Source organism: Tinamus guttatus, unplaced genomic scaffold (genome assembly GCF_059628265.1).
Source record: "Tinamus guttatus ecotype Peru unplaced genomic scaffold, ASM5962826v1 Tinamus_guttatus_pri_ptg000033l, whole genome shotgun sequence".
NCBI lineage: Eukaryota > Metazoa > Chordata > Aves > Tinamiformes > Tinamidae > Tinamus > Tinamus guttatus.
The window spans coordinates 7,124,901-7,143,792 of NW_028288567.1; the positions used below are offsets into that span (position 1 = coordinate 7,124,901).

The 18,892-nt window shown below is 41.4% G+C and overlaps 1 protein-coding gene across 1 annotated transcript in view; it reads left to right on the top strand.

Moving 5' to 3' along the window:
• The window catches only part of XDH (xanthine dehydrogenase), a 45,725-nt gene that overhangs the window by 26,127 nt on the left and 706 nt on the right, over window positions 1-18,892 (top strand). The window contains exons 18-36 of the mRNA XM_010217995.2: window positions 506-675; window positions 3,136-3,259; window positions 3,803-3,922; window positions 5,035-5,131; window positions 5,462-5,586; window positions 6,362-6,495; window positions 7,968-8,055; window positions 8,682-8,768; window positions 9,270-9,461; window positions 9,930-10,075; window positions 10,491-10,572; window positions 11,221-11,316; window positions 12,067-12,195; window positions 13,033-13,107; window positions 13,935-13,987; window positions 15,111-15,225; window positions 15,893-15,958; window positions 17,626-17,814; window positions 18,664-18,831. Of these exons, the coding sequence (XP_010216297.2) occupies window positions 506-675; window positions 3,136-3,259; window positions 3,803-3,922; window positions 5,035-5,131; window positions 5,462-5,586; window positions 6,362-6,495; window positions 7,968-8,055; window positions 8,682-8,768; window positions 9,270-9,461; window positions 9,930-10,075; window positions 10,491-10,572; window positions 11,221-11,316; window positions 12,067-12,195; window positions 13,033-13,107; window positions 13,935-13,987; window positions 15,111-15,225; window positions 15,893-15,958; window positions 17,626-17,814; window positions 18,664-18,831 (2,256 nt within the window). The remainder of the gene's footprint in view (window positions 1-505; window positions 676-3,135; window positions 3,260-3,802; window positions 3,923-5,034; window positions 5,132-5,461; window positions 5,587-6,361; window positions 6,496-7,967; window positions 8,056-8,681; window positions 8,769-9,269; window positions 9,462-9,929; window positions 10,076-10,490; window positions 10,573-11,220; window positions 11,317-12,066; window positions 12,196-13,032; window positions 13,108-13,934; window positions 13,988-15,110; window positions 15,226-15,892; window positions 15,959-17,625; window positions 17,815-18,663; window positions 18,832-18,892) is intronic.

The following is an 18,892-nucleotide window of genomic DNA, read 5'->3' on the forward strand; positions in this document are numbered from 1 at the left end:
TTGTATTCTAAGACTTTGTTCCTGAAGTGTATAGTTTCACAAAAATCACTGTGGATAACAATTCTGTTCTGCACCCAGAGCTCCGTATCCAAACTGAAACTGTTCTATTTTGTGCAGTTATAGCCTGCCTCTCTTTGCATCTCTCAAGTCTTAGATTCAGGATACATCTCCTTGTTTCTTTGCTTGCTCATGGCTTGTTCTCTTTAGCCTTGAGAGGAGAAGCTGGCTGTAGAATTTGAATTTTTCATGCCAGTGGTCATATCAAATCCTTCTCTTCTATAGCAGTTTCAAAGAATTGAATCCCTTTCACCTCATTCTCTACAGCCCCCTCTGTGCGGCCACATAGATAAACATTCACTCCATCGTGTTTATCTTCCTCTTCCACAGGATTTAGCACTCTCCTTTCCAAGCTCACTAGAATGTTTCTTCTGCCTTTTGCTTTCTGATGAATGCTTGTGTCCCCTGCAATAGAAGGAGCAGCAGTTAGCCATGTGTTTTACTCCAGGAAGTGCCTCCAGGGCAGGCAGCTGAAGATATGGTGGGCCGGCCTTTGATGCACCTTTCAGCAGCCAAACAAGCATGTGGAGAGGCAGTGTACTGCGACGATATCCCTCACTATGAGAATGAACTGTATCTGACACTGGTCACCAGCACCAAAGCCCACGCTAAGATCCTGTAAGTGCTGCTCCTAAGTTTCAAATGTTGGAAGCATCTGGTGGCTCAGAAAACACTGACCTGTTAGGGAGGGAGTGAGGGAAAGGTTCTTGCATTGGTGGGAATTCCAGTTTGTTGCACATCATTATACAGAAGTGATCTGTGTATGTTACACCTTTCTTGCAAATCTCTCTTGGTGGGACTATGAGGGAATTAATACTGAACTCCCAGCTTTGCTGGAGCACAAAGTTCTAGTCCCTAGGCATGTTATTGCATGACCCATTTCTTACATGCAAATATGCAGGACTGAAAAGGAGCAGGTTAGGAGAATATTGCAATGTCTGAGAGGTAATCTTAATCCCTGACCTGAGCATGCAGTCTGGACATGCCTGCCTAGAAGTTCAGCCTGTGAGTTCCACTGCCTCACCCCCAGTAGTGTATAGTCAGTTGTGCATGCAACATATTCTGTTTTACCTTCCTGAGTGCTCTGGCCATAGTCAATCCATCAGCATAATCAGCCATAGTCAATTTGGCTCTGGCCGTAGTCAATCCGTCAGCGTAACAGCCTATATGAATTAGCCTCAGCTAAAAGATATAGAGCTGTTTGTGCTTGGCTGTAGCAAGGTGGATAAGTTGGTGTTGGAAGTTCAGCTGGCTTGAAGCATATCTTGTCTATAAGAGCATGGCTGGCACATAATTTATAACCATGCTGACTAACCAATTCTCAATAGCCTGCGTTAGCAACTAATGTCTTATGCATTCTCATGTGAGCCTTAAAGCTGTTACAGTGCAGTACTGACTGCCGCATGCAGTCCCTAATAGTACTTCCATTGCGGTGGCTCTGTGATCTCAGCTGCTCTCAAGTGCTTTGATGTGGGACACTCTGTGTTACACTGCCCATCTTCAGTAGCCTTGCGATGTGCTGTTTGTTCCTTAGGCAATACTTCCTGCCTATTTACGCTTCCTGCTCTGGTTTCCCACAGTGATTTAATACAGGACATGCAGCCATGTCATGGATGCACAGGTGCAATTGACTGCCAGATTATGAAAGAAACTGCTCTGTCATGATAGTTAAATCTTAGGTGTTGCAACTTGGTCATTGACAGTGCCGCAAACACATAAGCCTTGTTACTGCTGCCCATGCACATGGGACAATAGAGAAAAGCACGAGGTCTATGCTTGTGACCACAATGTGCAGTATTTTCTAGAGGCTGGTGTGCACATACTCTTGTACTTGCACTGTGAATAACATTTCAAGCCATAAGTCTGCGTCATTCTACAGAGGATGTGGCAGAATATTTAATGAAATGATAGGTATTTTCGCCTATGACTTCTGGTCAAAATATTGGCTCTGTTGAAATTAATAAGAAAACCTTCACTTCATCTGAGTCAGGTTTTGACCACTAAGTATAAATTAGAAATCATCTGCCTCTATATTGACTAAGGAAATTGGTCACTGGATTCTTCTGGAGTGTTTTTGCAGAAGCACAGGAAAGTAAGTTTTCCAAAGAAAAATAACATTGGCTTCAGCTCCTGCTGTCTAAGAGCTCATGCATGAAAATTCCTTTATACATATACACACGCACACACACACACATATATATATTTAATTTCTTACTGGGATGCATAAACAACTATTTTCAGGCACATTTTCTATCAGAGCTTCAGGAATCTATGCAAGCATGCTGGAAGAATTGCAGTAATTTACAGAAGACAATAAATCATTCAGTTAGGAGAAACAAACCCACAGCTCTTCTGTTTGCAACAGTTCCATTGTCAAGCCAGCCAATTGCATGGCCAATGTATAAAGTATTGCAAAGGGAACTTGAAAGTCTTCTGTAAAATATTTATAGTTATATTCTGTTTTGTTTATCACTTGGTTTTAAATCAGCATATGACTCAAGCAGGCAAGCATTTTATTTGGATACCTCTTTTGCTAGCTACCAAAGAAGACCATCTGTGACACTTTCTGTCTCTTGGAGTTTACTTACCAACTTCTTACAGTTTCCCAGCTACATTTTTCTGTAGAGGCAAACACACTGTTGGTGCCATGTGTAGGCAGTAAAATCTCATGTTTATCAATGCACAGAAAGGAATTCTGCCTTTACAGAACCATGACAGCTAAGAGGACAGTGAAGGAAAGCCAGGCTATCATTATCACTAATCTATCTTTGGATAAAAGTTCCAGGACATCTTTAATAGCCATGATCAGGAGATCAGTTTCAGATGTGTCTCAGCCAAAAGATGTACAGTTTAAAGTGGACTGGGTATTGGACTGACCATCAAGATCTGAATTATAGATCCCCAGTAATTTAACTATCATATGTTGCCTTTCTGCCTTGGTTTCACATGATATCCATCCTATGTTGCATAGCCAGACCGCTGAAAATCAGGTCTGTAGACTCATTGGTGTTTCATGCTTATAAGCACTTACAGAATTAGATCAATGAAAATTAGTAACTCTACTTCTACTCTCTTTAGTTCTGTAGATGCATCTGAAGCCCAGACTGTCCCTGGATTTGTTTCTTTTGTCTCTATGAAGGATGTTCCTGGGAGTAACATCACTGGCATCGCTAATGATGAGACTGTTTTTGCTGATGGCATGGTATGGAGTTAAAAAGAGCCTCTTTCAATCACGCTGCATAGGAAATGGGGTTTCTCATTTTCTCCAGTGTAGTCCTCAACTGTACATAAAGATAAATCCTGACTGCATTGGAGTCAATAGAAATCTTGTTGTCTAATTCAGTAGGGCTTGAATTTCCTTGCTTTGTGCACCTACATCTATTTGTACCATTTTCCTCTAACTGCAGGCAATGGGAACAGGCTCATTCAGTTACCTTCCAAAGGTATTTGCAGTTCCAAAGATATTTGCAGTTTTTTTCTTTTCTCCTTCACCAGATATGAGTAATTTTTGGCAATATTCAATTCAGGTAGCTCTTATACAGTGAAGGTGAACCTGGCCCTCAGAGAGTAGCAAAATACCACAACTTTAGCCACTCAGCTAATATTAGAGTATTCCTCAGTCTACTCAGAAGTAATTCTAAAGAGGCTGGTCCAAACAAACAAAGAATTGCACTAAAGAAAAAGAGCCTTACAGTGCCTTCAGGCACCTATAGCAAGTGATGATGTGTCCTGTTCTTACCTCTAGGTCACCTGTGTTGGTCATATCATTGGTGCAGTTATTGCAGATACACAAGAACATTCCAGAAGAGCAGCTAAAGCTGTGAAGATTAAGTATGAAGAGCTCAAACCTATTGTCACAATTCAGGTGAGATGACCCAGATCTGTTTCTACAGTTAAGCTGTGGCCCTCTGATGGCTGGTTAAACTCCCTTCTCACACAGGGGATTATTTAGCCATGTATTTTGTTGCCTTTGCTATGCGAGTGTAGCAGGATACAGATAGGATACAGATAAGAATCATTTATGTATTCAAATATAGAGAGGGATACACCTTTGGGGTGGTACTAATTGGCAGTGTGTTAACTTGTTCTGTGTTGTTTGTCATTGAATCAGATAAGACAAATTCTGGGGGATGTATTGCACACAACACAAATTTGTTTAACAAGAGTGCTTTCAGTTCTGTTCTTACCCACTGTTGCTTCCTTTCACTATACTGCTGGCTTTATTGGTATGAATGTTCATATATTGTCCAGTTGCTGATTTACAACACTTAATAAGAAGGCACAAAAAAGTCCCTTCTCACTGTAGAAGCACTATTTCTTTCTAATTTTTCAGAATATTTGTCTGACAAATATAAAGCTGACAAAATTAATTTTCAGGAGTTATGTCTCCACAATGAACATTTCCTCTTACTGCATGGGTACAGCCCTTTAGCAGGATTTTCTTTTTTTTTTTTTTTTAGTTTTCTGAGGGACCACAGTTCCTTTTTTTTTTATTATGGAAGCTTGAGCTTTGGCAAAAGTGAAATGTAAAATTTTGTAAAATTTTAGCAAGAAAGATTATAGCATTTTGACTCCAAAGGAAATGGTTTTTGCATTTCTCCCTTTCTGGGAGATCTAGCTTGCTCCTTCTCTTTTTCTCTGTTTCTCTCCTGCCCCTCTCACTCCAACCCATGGACTTGGTTCATCAGTTCGTGTAAGTTGTCTGTCTTAGCTCCGCTGGCTGTAAACTTTGGGGTTCTGGGTCCATAAGATAAAATAGATCACAAGGAACTACCTAAGACTGTCCACTTTTGGTAAAACTGCCCTTTTGTGAAAAAATATTTGTTATTGCTCTAAGTTAAGTCATTTAACTATTACCATAATTAGTATCTTGATAAGTTCTTGTGCTTTTTAGCTTGGATAATTTTTTCAGTAAGAGAGAGAACTGTTGTCACACCTTTTTCATAAGAAACATCCCTGTGTTATTTTGTTTCCTAGGAAGCTATTGAAAAACAATCCTTTTTTAAGCTTATACGAAATCTTAACAAAGGAGATGTAAAGAAAGGATTTGAAGAATCGGATCATATTTTGGAAGGTGAGAATAACTATTAATAGCTGTTTTGAAGTAGGATAGTTTGACAAAGGAAGACAAACTATAAGCTTCCTTTTCACACATATCACACTGTGTTCATGCAAGTAAGGCTTGCTGGGCTGAACCGATTCCATAATATGTGTTAATCTACTGTTTATATGCAAATATCTTATGAAAGATTTAATTTCAGATTAAATTTCAGATTTGAATTTCCACTTACCTACACCTGTCAAAAGGACTGACAGACAGCAGATCCTGGCAGATCTATTATGCTAGATCTCTATCTCCAGAAATAGCCTATCTATGAGGCCTGTTTTCCATATATTTTTCTAGGAGAGATGTACCTTGGTGGACAAGAGCATTTTTATCTGGAAACTCACTGTACTGTGGCTGTGCCAAAGGGGGAGGATGGTGAGATGGAACTCTTTGTGTCAACCCAAAACCTAATGAAGACACAGGTACTGCCTCTCTCTAGCCTGTTACCTAAAAGGAATTTGCTTCTCAGTCCTTAGACTAGGTAACCTCTTGTTTTGCAGTTTGTTTTAGCTTGTCTTGTATAAAAATGCCACACTGGCCCAGAACTGGGTGTAGGATCTGAAGTCCATATTCATCCCCTAGGGTGTTCTTCTAGGGGATGGAGAAGTTTCTGCTGGCAGCGCCTCCCTCTGTGCCCGGTTTACATCTCTGACCATTTTCTGGAGATGTGGCTAGTGGGTGAATAGCCATGGCCACTGGATGACATGTCAGCAAGGGAGGTAGTGCAAATACTGACAATATAACCAACCCTGTCACCCTGTGGGACAGGCTGCTGGCACTATGAGATGTCTTTGCCCTATTTACTGACTACAAGAAAAGCAGTATTCCCTATAAATCTTCCCTTGTGATTTACATTCTGTTTGAAATGTGGTACTGTTGTGGACATCAAGACTATCAAAAGGTCTAATAGTTGAGTGAGGAGAGTGGAGAGTGTGAAAGGGCTATCATCACACTTTTTGCTAGATGAAATGCATGCCTTGGTAAGCTAACCTCATGTCAATCTCTTCCTGAATCTCATGCTCTTTGCTAAAGCACTCTTACAGTGAAGCAACAAATTCACTTGCAGGATCAATAGGACCTGCTATAGTGACAGCGTATTCACAGTTTTGCGAAGTTTGCAGAATGGAGAAAGCTATGACAAGTCATATTTTGGTATCTATTAGTTACCACTAACTCTGCTTTTCTGTTTTTCTTTAGGAGTTTGTTGCTAATGCTTTAGGAGTCCCTTCAAATCGGATTGTGGTTCGAGTGAAAAGAATGGGAGGAGGATTTGGAGGAAAAGAGACTAGAAATACTATTTTGTCAACTGTGGTGGCTGTGGCTGCTTTCAAGTAAGTTTGGGTACAGGGAATTGTGCTTCTTCCTTTCAGACTTTACCTGTCCGAGACTGCACATTTTGGAGCACCGCTCGTGCTGGGGCACTTTGAAGACTCTTTATAGTCTTCTGACTCTACAGTTTGCAGCAAGCTTCTGAGTTCCTATGAGTGTTTGATGGGCTCTTAGCTGAAAGGAGAACTGAAACTTCTGGAAGGGGCTGGGCTTATGAGGAGTGTCATCTTTTGCTGTGTAAATAAGAAAGGGAAAAACTTTGTTTTTCTGTTGATATTCTAAAATTATTCTGTGTCAAATTCACTGCCCTTTTAGTTCACTTCACCCCCAAAACCTTTCAAAATCCAACAATAGTCTTGCTTGGATTGTTCTTTGTATAATGGAGGTATAATAGCCTGCACAAAAGTCTGTTACTGACATGGGTCTTGCACTGCTCTTCCTTTGCTCTTCCACAAAGCCTGATGTCTTTGGATTTTCCCTAGGAAGGGGGGCAGGTCACAGTGCAGAGAACTCCACTGTTCAACACCCTAAAAACTCATGGAATCAGCCTGCATTGCAACCATTTGTGAAGTATAGATTGCAAATGGGCTTCTGGCTTTCAGAGGTTTGTTGCAGGTTCATCTTTAACTGTGCAAATTTTTGTGGTTGTGAATGAACATGGCCTCTGAGATGACACTTGTGCACTGCATGTAACTCTTCACTTCCCAATATTGCTCTTGTATGCTAGGATGCTCCTTCCTGTTAATGCTAGTTGTATGTTGGGACATATCAGTAATTTGACAGAGTATCTTTGGAGCAGAATAACCAAAATGAAGTTCCTGTGCTTGAGCCAGCTTTATTTTCTCCATTCTGAGCAAAACTTCTTCTTCCTCTGCTTAGTCAGTAGTGCATATTTATTTTTTATTGTTTTTATTGCTTTCAGCCAAACTACTGATTTCATATTTCAGAGGTAGTGAAATTACATCTATGACATTCCCTAGATATTTTTGCAATCTGAAGAGAGGTGCTGGAAAGTCATGCTTGTTTGAAAATGAAGAGCTGCTTTTCTCCTCCATGAGTAATAAATAAGCAACTAAAGACATGGCCAAACTGAAGTCTAGTCATTACCTTCATTAGCATTATTTCATAATTCATGGGGCATTTTCTCTAGTAGAGTCAAAAGAGAATTGAGAAATAGTCCAGAAACAGTGATCACAGTTGTTGTTATCTGTGCCTATAAGAAACCATCTATTTTAACGCAGGAGTCTTCATAAGACTTCTAAAGAACACATCCCAGTCTCTAAGATATTTTCCTTCTTTACTCAATTTTGCCATTTTCTTCAGAGGAAGATATATCCAGGCAATTTACTCCTAACTGATATAGTCATTGCCACTCAGGAAAGAGTGCACACACAAAGGTTCCTGCAGTTCCTCTGTAAGAACTGGGTAGCACGTTTCAGACTTTGCTCGATAAATGCCTCTTTTCTTTTAACAGGACTAGCCGCCCAGTACGGTGTATGTTGGATAGAGATGAGGACATGCTGATAAGTGGTGGAAGGCATCCTTTCCTGGGGAGGTACAAGGTATGCACACACACATAAAATAAAGGCATGTCCTCTTGGGGTTGCTATCTGAAGCATCAGAAAGCAGTAAGATACTGTGATAAACTTGTTGCTCTGGTTTCACTGCTGATCTCTCCTGCTGCAGATGAACCTGGTCAGCTGGGTTATAGAGTTTTATCTGTTAGAGTTCTGTAGAAGTTCTGTAGGCTCCAACTGGTCCTTCCTTCTAACCTTACAGTGAACACTTCCTCTTCCTTGAAGCCAAAAATGTGGCCCCCTTGAAAATCGCATTACTCTTAGATTGCCCCCAGTTTGTTTGCAGAGCTGCATTACTAATTGTTCTGTTAACCTGCTTTATTCTCTCATCCTTATCCAGCTGCTTAGAAAACCAAATCTCATTAAGCAAGGAATGGCTGCTGCCAGTGGTCAGCATGGATTTCAGAAGTGTTCTTTGATGCAAGATTGAGGTGCTTACCTAAGCTCTAACAGTGAAGCTTCCTGAGGTTGTCCTGTGTCCTTCCAGTGCTTGTCCTATACTACAGCAGAGGACAGCCAGTCAGCTTCTTGTTTGTGTGAGGTCCCCTGAGTTTTGGGTGGGAAGGAAAAACTATTTAGAAGAAACATTACTGAAGAGACTCTCTCAACAGGTTGGCTTCATGAAGAATGGGAAGGTCAAGAGCTTGGAGGTGTCATACTACAGCAATGGTGGCAACTCTACAGACCTCTCTCATGGTGTAAGTAGAAGAAATGCTTTGATGGATAACTAGGTGGAAGACATATATTTCCCTGGGAAACCTTTTTCTTGGACTTTGAAGAACTGCTGTCAACAGAAATGCTTGCACATTCTGCTCCTCTGCTCCCAAACTAGACCTTGGTGGTTTGGGGGGCTTCTGCAATTGCTGTCTGAGCCAACTGACCTACCATGACAAGTGCCACACAATTCTTAGAGATACTGTAATAACTTGGATTGGGCAGAAGGCTCAGAAAAGTTTATTCTGCATTACATATGCAGAGTGCTGTGACAGGAGACTTCTTGCACAATACAAGATGGCTAACACCCAGTACAGTGGGGCAGGTATGGGAAAAGTTAGTTCCTTGTAACAGATGATATTCAGATCAGCTTGCTGATCAGCGCAGGGTGTCTAGATCAACAAGCTGGTTAAGCAGTGCCTAAACTTAACACAGGTTTAATACCAGAGTTGTAAAGTTTCCTCCCATAATCTTTTCTACATCAGGTTATGGACAGAGCCCTGTTACACTTGGACAACTCCTACAACATTCCCAATGTCAGCGGTGTGGGCATCATATGCAAGACCAACCTGGCTTCCAACACAGCCTTCCGGGGCTTTGGAGGGCCTCAAGGAATGATGATTGCCGAAAGCTGGATGAGTGAACTTGCTCGGAAATGTGACCTGCCACCTGAGGAGGTACAAATTCACTGATGCATTTCAGGGCAGCACTGCACGTGAACAGGTTCTGTCAAGAGGATGCACAATTGCAGCAAATTGTGAAGCATAAGAACTTTTGCTTCATTTTTGCTAAATCCTTAGCAGGAACATAATGTTTCCTTGGAATGTGGGTTATCATCTGCTTCATTAAATTCCCAATTGTGTAACACTAACTTTAATGATAGCTAGATTCAGAAAGTCCAAAAACAGGTACCCTAATCCTACTACCAATGTGCTTAAATACTAATCCTCCTTGAAAAGTCCCAGCTTTAGCATCCTTGTTTCCTTATTTTCCCATGAACAGAGATTTATCTGTTAACTCTGTTGTTCTGTAGAGTGAGAAAATGTGTAAAATTTGGGAACAACTTCCTTTTGATGTTGTTAAAAAAAATGTAGTTTGAAGCATTAGATGTGGCATATCCTTTATATATTGCTTTCGTTGGGAAGGTACGGAAGCTCAATCTTTACAATGAAGGAGATCTAACTCATTTTAACCAAAAGCTGGAGGGATTTACTCTGCGAAGATGCTGGGATGAATGTTTGTCGAGCTCTAGCTATCATGCCAGGAAGAGGCAAATTGAAGAATTCAACAGGTAGGTGTCCTACAGCCACACTGAAACTGAGTGTACCTGGTGCCCACTAACTTCTGAAATTGTAGATGAGGCAGAGGAAATGGGTTTACAGAATCAATCTTTGATAGACTTTTCAGATGGATATCAAGGCAATATGTGTTTTTTGCCTTTTTTTAGTTGACTGGTATTTATATTGGTTAGCTAATAGTCCAGACAATTACTTTTCTAGTATCTAGGGAAGTGCCTTCAATTCAGATTTCTTCTTGATGGGACACATAAACAAAGCCAATGTTACATAAAAAGTTACTGGCAAACTCCATCTTTATTGCCGCCAAGTACTTGATTTCAGCTTTGACACCAAGGGAGTAAGAGAGGAGCATGACAGGGAGTTGTGCTGAAAGCCTGGTGAGTAAAAAGTAACATTTTCTTTTTACAGGCAGAATCGTTGGAAGAAAAGAGGGATGTGCATTATTCCTACCAAATTTGGCATCAGCTTCACTATTCCGTTTCTGAATCAGGTCCGTATGTGTCATTTGTCTTTTCAGCAGATGAGCTAAATTTGTGCTGCTTCCCCAGGCCTTCCTCTCTCTTTACCAAACTGCATATTTTCAGGAAAGCAGTAAGTTAATTAAGAAAAAGCACAAATTTTCAAAACTAAAATGAGAAAAACAGCAGTTACTGGTTTATATGGTCCAGAAGGTACCGCAACACTGCTGTGTTTTATGGTACTTTGTTATGCTACTTTCCCTGTTTGTTGTATCTTCCTCAATATTAGCAGCACTATGACTATGTAATATGGCTGTTTTTGTCCCTAATGCGTGGCCTGTGTTCTTGGACTCAATGAGTTGTCTCTTGCACCTCTCTTGCACAGTGGCAGGTTTTGTTTCTGGTTGGTCTGTCTCCTTTCTGGGCTGAAAATGCTGGCTGAGGTTTGCCGTGTCATTGAAACCTCTCAAGTCAGTGAGGCTAGAGCAAATCCAGCCCAAGTCTGCACTGGTGGCTTTGCTTACACCAAGGAGCAATGTGTTCTTCCATTTTGTAATCCAGTTTTGCTGCTTTAGTCTAGTTCTGAATTCTTTGTCTCTCTCTTTAGTTTGTAACTCAAATCTGCCAAGTATTTCACTAGCTCATTTTGATCACTACTGGATTAATATGCTCTTTTATAGGCTGGAGCTCTGGTCCATGTGTATACAGATGGCTCTGTGTTACTTACACATGGTGGGACTGAGATGGGTCAAGGACTTCACACCAAAATGATCCAGGTAAAAATGTGTTTGAACTCACCTGTAGAAGATATCTTTTCAGGAAACTTGCACTCACTGTATAAAATAGCCTCAGGCAGCTTGAAATCTCCTCTATGTACAGGGTAACAAATCCTGATTAATTCTGTTTACTGGTTCAATGGCCATGCCTAATTTACAGCCTAACATTATAATTGACTGCAAGAATAGTATCATCTGCATCTTAGTTGGGTTTTAACATGGAGTTTAAATCTGTGACGTGAAACTGAAAATATAAATAGTGCAGGTTATGCTTAAAATCTAGCTATGACAATTGCGTTTCATCCACTCAAAATAGAGTATGCATATATTTTATAGTAATGTTTGTCACATTGCAAACATTTAAATTAATTTGTTAACAATTCATTAATTGCATTTGGCTTTTTCATGAAAAGGGCATGAAGAACAGTATTGTTCTAGAATTGAAATGAAAGGAAAATCTAATTAGGGCTCTTTATCCCCTGGTTCCTTTAATTATTGCAATAAGAATCTAGTCCTGGTGAATGTCTGTTATTGTGGAAGAGAAGTGTCCATATATGTGTGTGTATTCTCAGTTTGTCAAGGGCAAATCTAATTTCCCACCTAGCTCTTGGTCACTAAACTGACTGAATTCCCAAGAAAGATGATATGAAGAGGGTAGTTTGCACTCCAAAACCTAGCAACATAGGCAATGAATGATCATGCTCATTAATAAGAACAACCATTTATTTGTTTTTTACTTTTGCTTTCCAGGTTGCTAGCAGGACACTGGGAATCCCCACCTCCAAGATTTTCATCAGTGAGACAAGCACAAACACAGTCCCAAACACCTCCCCAACGGCTGCCTCTGTCAGCGCAGACATCAACGGAATGGCTGTCCACGTACGGAAACTGAGTACTTTGAACTACTGGGTCATAAGCTGGGACTCCATAACATGAAAAAATGATGTGTATTTATCTATTGCTTCAGAAAGGAATTCCAGGCAATATAGTGTACTGCACTTATTACATGCAGGTGGTTTGGAGACTGACCCCTAAATCAAAGACTTTTAAATCTTGATACACTTAAAGCAAATATCCTTCCGTAGCAATGGCATTGTCATGGGTGTCTCTGACATGGTGGAGTATGAATGCATCTATTTGCATGGCATGTGACCCCTGAACAGAAGAAGTTTTTATTGCCTTTTTAGTGCATGAGCTAAATTTTCAGGTTTGAAGAAAAGAGGATGTCTGGCCTGTAAAATTACAGCTCCCGAAGTACTTGAGGTCGCTTTTATTCTCTGCACAGTGTGACTGAGTGGGCTGAATTTTGGCTTTTTTTTTTTTTTTTTTTTTTGTTAAAATGGGTCCATCTTGCTAGATCTGCTAAGGTCTCCTATGACTTGGTGTAGACAAAGCTAGAGTATAAATGGATGTTTAGTACTTTGCGTCATGGTCTGGAAGGCTTTGTACTGTGTTTGGAATTCCCTTCTGCTAACAGCATAGCCAGTGTGTTTTAAAATCCTTCTCAGTCAACAGTTCTACCTGTGTAGCAAGTTACTGAACTTTGTTCCATTTTATGATATGTCAAAGTCCTAAAGGCAGTGTTGGTTTGAACGGAAGACTCTTGGGGACTTATGCTGCTCCTAATACTAGAGCTGGACTTTTGACTTTTGTTGAGTTTTGAAATCTTAGTGTTGATCAAAGTGCTTTTGATTGTTTGTTTGTTTGTTTGTTTAGAATGCCTGTCTGACTATCCTAAAAAGGCTTGAGCCAATCAAACAGTCTAATCCCAAGGGGTCCTGGGAAGACTGGGTAAGCTGTCTTGATCTGTCGCAGGACAAGCGGGTTTGTCAGAGTTGGTTTCCATTTCCTCCTCCTCCAGGAAAGGCCTGAGGAAAGGCAGTGAAGCAGAAACTCAACAAGGGAAGAAACCAAAGCTTGAAAGGGATGATCCCCAAAATGTCCATTATGAAGTTAATATTGAGATTCCTCCAGACTCTAGGGGCCTGCCTATGGCAAATTAGACCAAATAAAACGCTTGAATGATTACAAAAATCCCTGTAGCCAGACTATAGCCCAACTGGACTGGAAGAAAGCTCATTTGTAATGAAGGAAATCTGTGACAAAAATGACTCTTTGCTGAGCCTGCAACCACTGCATCCTGTGGTGCTTCATGGCAGACGCATTTCTCTGTCCTGAATATTAAGAGATTGGGGCACTGTCAGCCTCCTGGACAGCTTTCAATCCAAGCTCTTCTCTTCCTGGGAGGAGCTTTACCTTTGTGATCTGAAAGTCAAGACATAATTTTCCCCTGGCCATGCTGAAGACAAAGGGCTGGGCATCTTAACCTGTGCCTCTGAGGTGGGAAGGTCCCTGAAAAACAGAAGAGACAAGGTCTCTTCTCATCCCTCTGCCTGTGGGGGAGCCCTGCCCTTAGCAGCTGCTGCAGAGGTTTGCTGGGGAAGCAGCTGCATGCCAATGTTTTTCTTGGTGCTGCTGGCTCTGGGTGTTGTGCCAGGTGTCTGTCACTGCGCACCTTCTGTACGGGCACTCCTGGAAATGTTTGGGACAGCTGTTTTGCTGGACAGTAATTGTTTTTGTTGGATAGTAATTGTTATAAAACTCTGCTTTTTTGCCAGATTAAAGCAGCCTATGTGGACTGCGTGAGCCTGTCAGCCACAGGATTTTATAGGTGAGTCCATGCTGCAGAGGCATGGTTCTTACTCAAATGCATGGTATGTATCCAGGGAGTTTCTGGGGGGATTTATGGCCCCCACCCTCGTCACTGCTCTAACCTAAGCCCTGCAGCCCTTTTCCACCCAGAAATGATAAACTGACAGACTTCTGGCAGAGGAGGACGAAACCAGATAGAGCACATCTCTTGGATCAGATTCAGATCTTGTGTAAATCAGAAGTATATCTATCTTCACTGAAGCCAGCCTAGGTTTAGGGAGGCATAAGTGAGATTGGAGCTTTGCGTGGGGGCCTGCCCTGTGTCAGACTCCGCACTGTGATGGTCTTAATGCCTCCCAGGGGCTCCAGGAAAAAGGAGGCAGGAGATGTCCTTGAGGAGAGAGCAATTGACTGAGGCTTCATCGCATCTCTTGTGGCATGAGCAGATCCCAGTGTTTCCAATTTCATTCTCCCACTTTAAACTCTGGCTGGCTCTTGTGCTTTTCTATAATGAGACACTTCTCGCCTTAGCTTTATTCCTTGGGGTGAGCAGAGGTCTGTCATCTCTGAGGCAGAGAGGCTGGCATAAAAAATAAACACAGTGTTGAGACGAGACTGTAGGACTAAAGTACATCTCTGTTTCTGTTGCATCTCTGATATGTGTTACGCTTTTAACCAAGTGGCTATCAGTATTTTAATAAAAGTGTTTTCAAATATAAGGAACCAAACACAAAGTTTACTAACAGCTGTGCTTAAAAGCAGTCTTCAACTTAGTTCAACTTGATTATTCTCCAAAGTTTAATTACCTCTAAGACATGTTCACCTGCACTCTAAAAACAAAGGATTTGCTATTGCATTCCTGGGAATTAATCCATATCAGTTGTCACAAACCTTAAGATTCATGGGAAAATAAAGATGGCTAAAATGCCTCATTTCAGGAGGGTTTTTGGAGTACAGGGAAGCTTTAATAGATTCCTGTTTATAGCTGTTTATACCTTTCATTTCTGCATGAGCTTGATGGAAGACAGAAAACACAAGTACCTAAGGATTTTGATAAGTGTCAATATGATTGCATTTACTTTGACTGTTCATGACATTAAATGTGGGTTTTTTTTTTATTTTTCCTCTCTCCTTGTTTAAAGAATTCCTGATCTTGGCTACAGTTTTGAGACAAATGAAGGGAGACCATTCTGCTACTTTAGTTATGGTGTTGCTTGTTCTGAGGTGGAGATAGATTGTCTGACCGGTGACCACAAGGTGAGTGAAAGGCAGTGAAATAGCCTTCTGGGTTGAGATGAAGGAAACATTCACAGGGAGCTAGAACAAATACGGGGCGTCAGCATGTTCCTTGCTCTGTCATTGGTTCACTGTGACCTTCAGTGAATTTGTTATCTCCTCTGTTCGACAGTGCAACAATCTGTAAAGGATAATAAAATGTTAATTATCTGCCCTGCAGGGATAATAAGGGGAGGCTTAATAAGCACTTGTAAAAGTTATTGGATTTGCTTAAGTAAAAGATAACAGTACTGTGTTAGCACAAAAGAAGAGCCACATTTCAGAATTGAGTTAATCATTAAAAATAGCACTGGGAGACTTCTAGAGAGGAAAGAGAAAAAGGCAATTAATTAGAATCTGACCTAGTTGTATGTGTGTGGCACAGAGCACTGATAAGGGAGAGTTTAGAACTAATACTAATACAAAACAAGTCCAATGAGTCTCTGGGGAAAACTGAGCTGACTTCTTTTGTTTCACTTTATGGATGAAACTTGGTTTAAAAGTCAGGAGGAAGAATTGAGTTGCGATAGATTGCAGGAATAAGGGCCAAATGTGGGTACTGCTGAATACATTACTCTTCCTGGTATAAAATTATCATGTCCCAGTCTCAATGCTGTGTGCTGATTTATTCTCTTCTTTTGCCTTTTAGAACATTCGCACAGACATTGTTATGGATGTTGGTACCAGTTTGAACCCAGCCATAGATATAGGACAGGTAAGGAAAAGTATCACTAATTTCACCTTGTTAAAGTAATTATAGTGATTTGAGGGTTTCTAGATGAACCATTCTCCATCTCTAGCATGTATCTTTGTAAATAGCATTTGGCACTTAAATGGATCATCCAGTGAGGCATTTTAGGCTTGCAAGTAAAACCAACTTGACCCCCAGTTAATAATGCAATAGGTGCAGAATTAGGTGACGAAATGAGGAAATGCACTGCTTTTTTTTTTTTTTTTTTTTTCTTTGGCTTGAGCACTGTGGAAGACTCCAAGGTATTCTTCAGTTAATACCTCAGTGATTCTTTTAGTGTCTACCTTCACTAAGAAATGCATCTGGAGAATACTAATATAATGGAATAAATGTGCTTCAGGGCCTGGGGGACTGTTTCTACCAAGTGGCATGTGTAGACTAAACTCACACCTGAATTTTATACTGATATACATCCCTATCATATAGCCTATCAGATTTTGACTAGGGAAAAGATATGAGCTAGAGGGAGCCCAATCAACAGATCTTGATTTCCTGTGTCCCTCTATGTATTGCTCCAGAGGATCTGGGGGCAAAAGAAGGAAAGAATGCTATATAAAGGTAAAGAAGATGGGGACAAACTCTTCTCCGTGGTGGCCAGTGACAGGACAAGGGGTCATGGGTACAAGGTGAAACACAGGAAGTTCCACCTCCATGTGAGGAAGAACTTCTTTACTGGCAAGAGTGACAGAGCCTTGGAACAGGCTGCCCAGAGAGGTTGTGGAGTCTCCTCTGGAGATCTTCAAAACCTGGATGCAACCGAGTGCCTCATGTTCTAGGTGTCCCTGCTGAAGCAGGAGGGGTGGACTAGATGATCTCTAGAGGTCCCTTCCAACCTCAGCCCTTCTGTGATTCTGTGACTACTGACTAACAAGTACATATTGCTGGGATAATGAACATGCGTGAATGTTTGTGTTAGATCTTTAGGCTACATGGGTCTGTTAGATCTCTCTGTGAATGCAGACAGCAGAGCTCCTTATAGGATAGTTTGACCACACCTTTCTCTATCCACTTTTGACATCCATTCTCTCCCCTCCCTGCACACCCCTCCCCCCCCCTTTTTTTTTCTCCAAAACTTTCAGGAGAATAAGTTACACAAGAAAGCATTTGGTATTTGAATAGATATGGGAGTGTTTTTGCAGTTTTCTGTGCTGGTGACTTGAGAATATTGCGTGTTCAGGGCAGTATGATGTGGTTTTATATTGAAATAGAAAAAGTAAAATTTGATCAAATGTCATCTTCAATTCTATCTTCTTGTCCTTTGAGTTATCAACAAGTACAGCTCATTCAGTGTTATTTTGCCCACTGAGAAATCAATATTTTGGCATTGATTTTTTTTTCCTTGCTTCATCAACAAAACTCCTGTCCTGCGTTTACAGCATATCTGTTTGCATGTGTGTGTGAATTGCTCCATCTACCAGGGAAATGCAACAACATTTATGTGGAATGCAAGAATTGTGTAAAGGTGGCAGGCTGTACTCAGCAGAAGGGACAAGCTTAGAAGTGAATGATGGGAATTTAGCCAGGAAGGGAGGGTGGAAGGGTCGAAAGCTCCACTTTAAATCATCACTTTTTGTTTCTGAGCAGGAATGAACAACAACAAAAAAATTAACCTTGTTTTGTTGTGTTTGTAGATAGAAGGAGCTTTTGTCCAAGGCCTCGGGCTCTTCACCATGGAGGAGTTGCGCTATTCTCCGGAAGGGAACTTGTATACTCGTGGGCCTGGGATGTACAAAATCCCAGCATTTGGAGACATTCCAGCAGAATTCTATGTGTCTCTTCTCCGTGACTGTCCGAACAGCAAGGCAATTTATTCATCCAAGGTATACATGGAAGATCTGCAGGCCTCTTACGGATGCATACTTCTGTTTGCTTTATTTTCAGGGCAGGATGCTTTTGCATTCCTTGCCAGAAACATGATTACTATCCCTTATAGTAAGGAGGTACCAAAGCAGCCTGCATATCACTACGTTGACTCTCCACAATAGACAACTGAAATGGCTTTGCTGTGCCAGAGGCTCTACCTGAACAGAGGCTGCCAGCCTCCCTCTGCCCCTCAGTTTCCTCACTGTCTGTCCCCAAAACTCTGCTTGCCCATCCATGGCATCAGGGCCACCATGTGGCTCAATGTTTCCAGCAGTGTTGCCTCTGATTTGGCTTGTTTTGCTTCCCTAGCTGTTTCCCAGTACTCACTTCACTCCTTGTAGGTTCATAGTTAATCCATGTGTCCTTAGCTGTTTTCCCTGCAATGAGGGCTGTTCCCTGCAGCTAGACAGGGCTGTGCAGAATGGAGTGGGGTATACAGCATTGAGGAGCTTGCTTTACTCATGGTTCAGAGGAGCATTCCCACATCTATATATGCCTGGCCTGCTTCTGCATCTGTTCCCTTTTCCCTTCTTCCACAGAAACATCTTCATCAATGAGGACAACTATTTGATTGATAAATGCTGATTACAGAATTAAGTAAAGAATTAAGTAAACTTAGTTAAGATCCAAAGGGCTATGGGAAAGGGTTAGTCCCCTCCTCCCCTTTTTTTAATTTTTTCCCTTTGTAATAGCCCCAATATGTTAGCTGTGTCACTTCAGACTCGCTCTTCTGTTAGCCCTGTTGGTCTTTCCTTGGCCAGGACTGTTTCGATCCATAACCTCCATCTTGCCTGTGCTCTCTCTAGGCTGTAGGAGAGCCTCCTCTGTTCCTGTCTGCCTCAGTCTTTTATGCCATTAAAGATGCCATCTACTCAGCGAGAAAGGATGCTGGCGTGACTGAACCGTTCAGGCTGGACAGCCCTGCCACCCCGGAGAGGATCCGCAATGCTTGTGTGGACATGTTCACCAAAATGGTAGTTGCTTCCAGTTTCATAGTCTGCTCCCTGGCCAGCCCACCCCACACCAAGTGTGTTG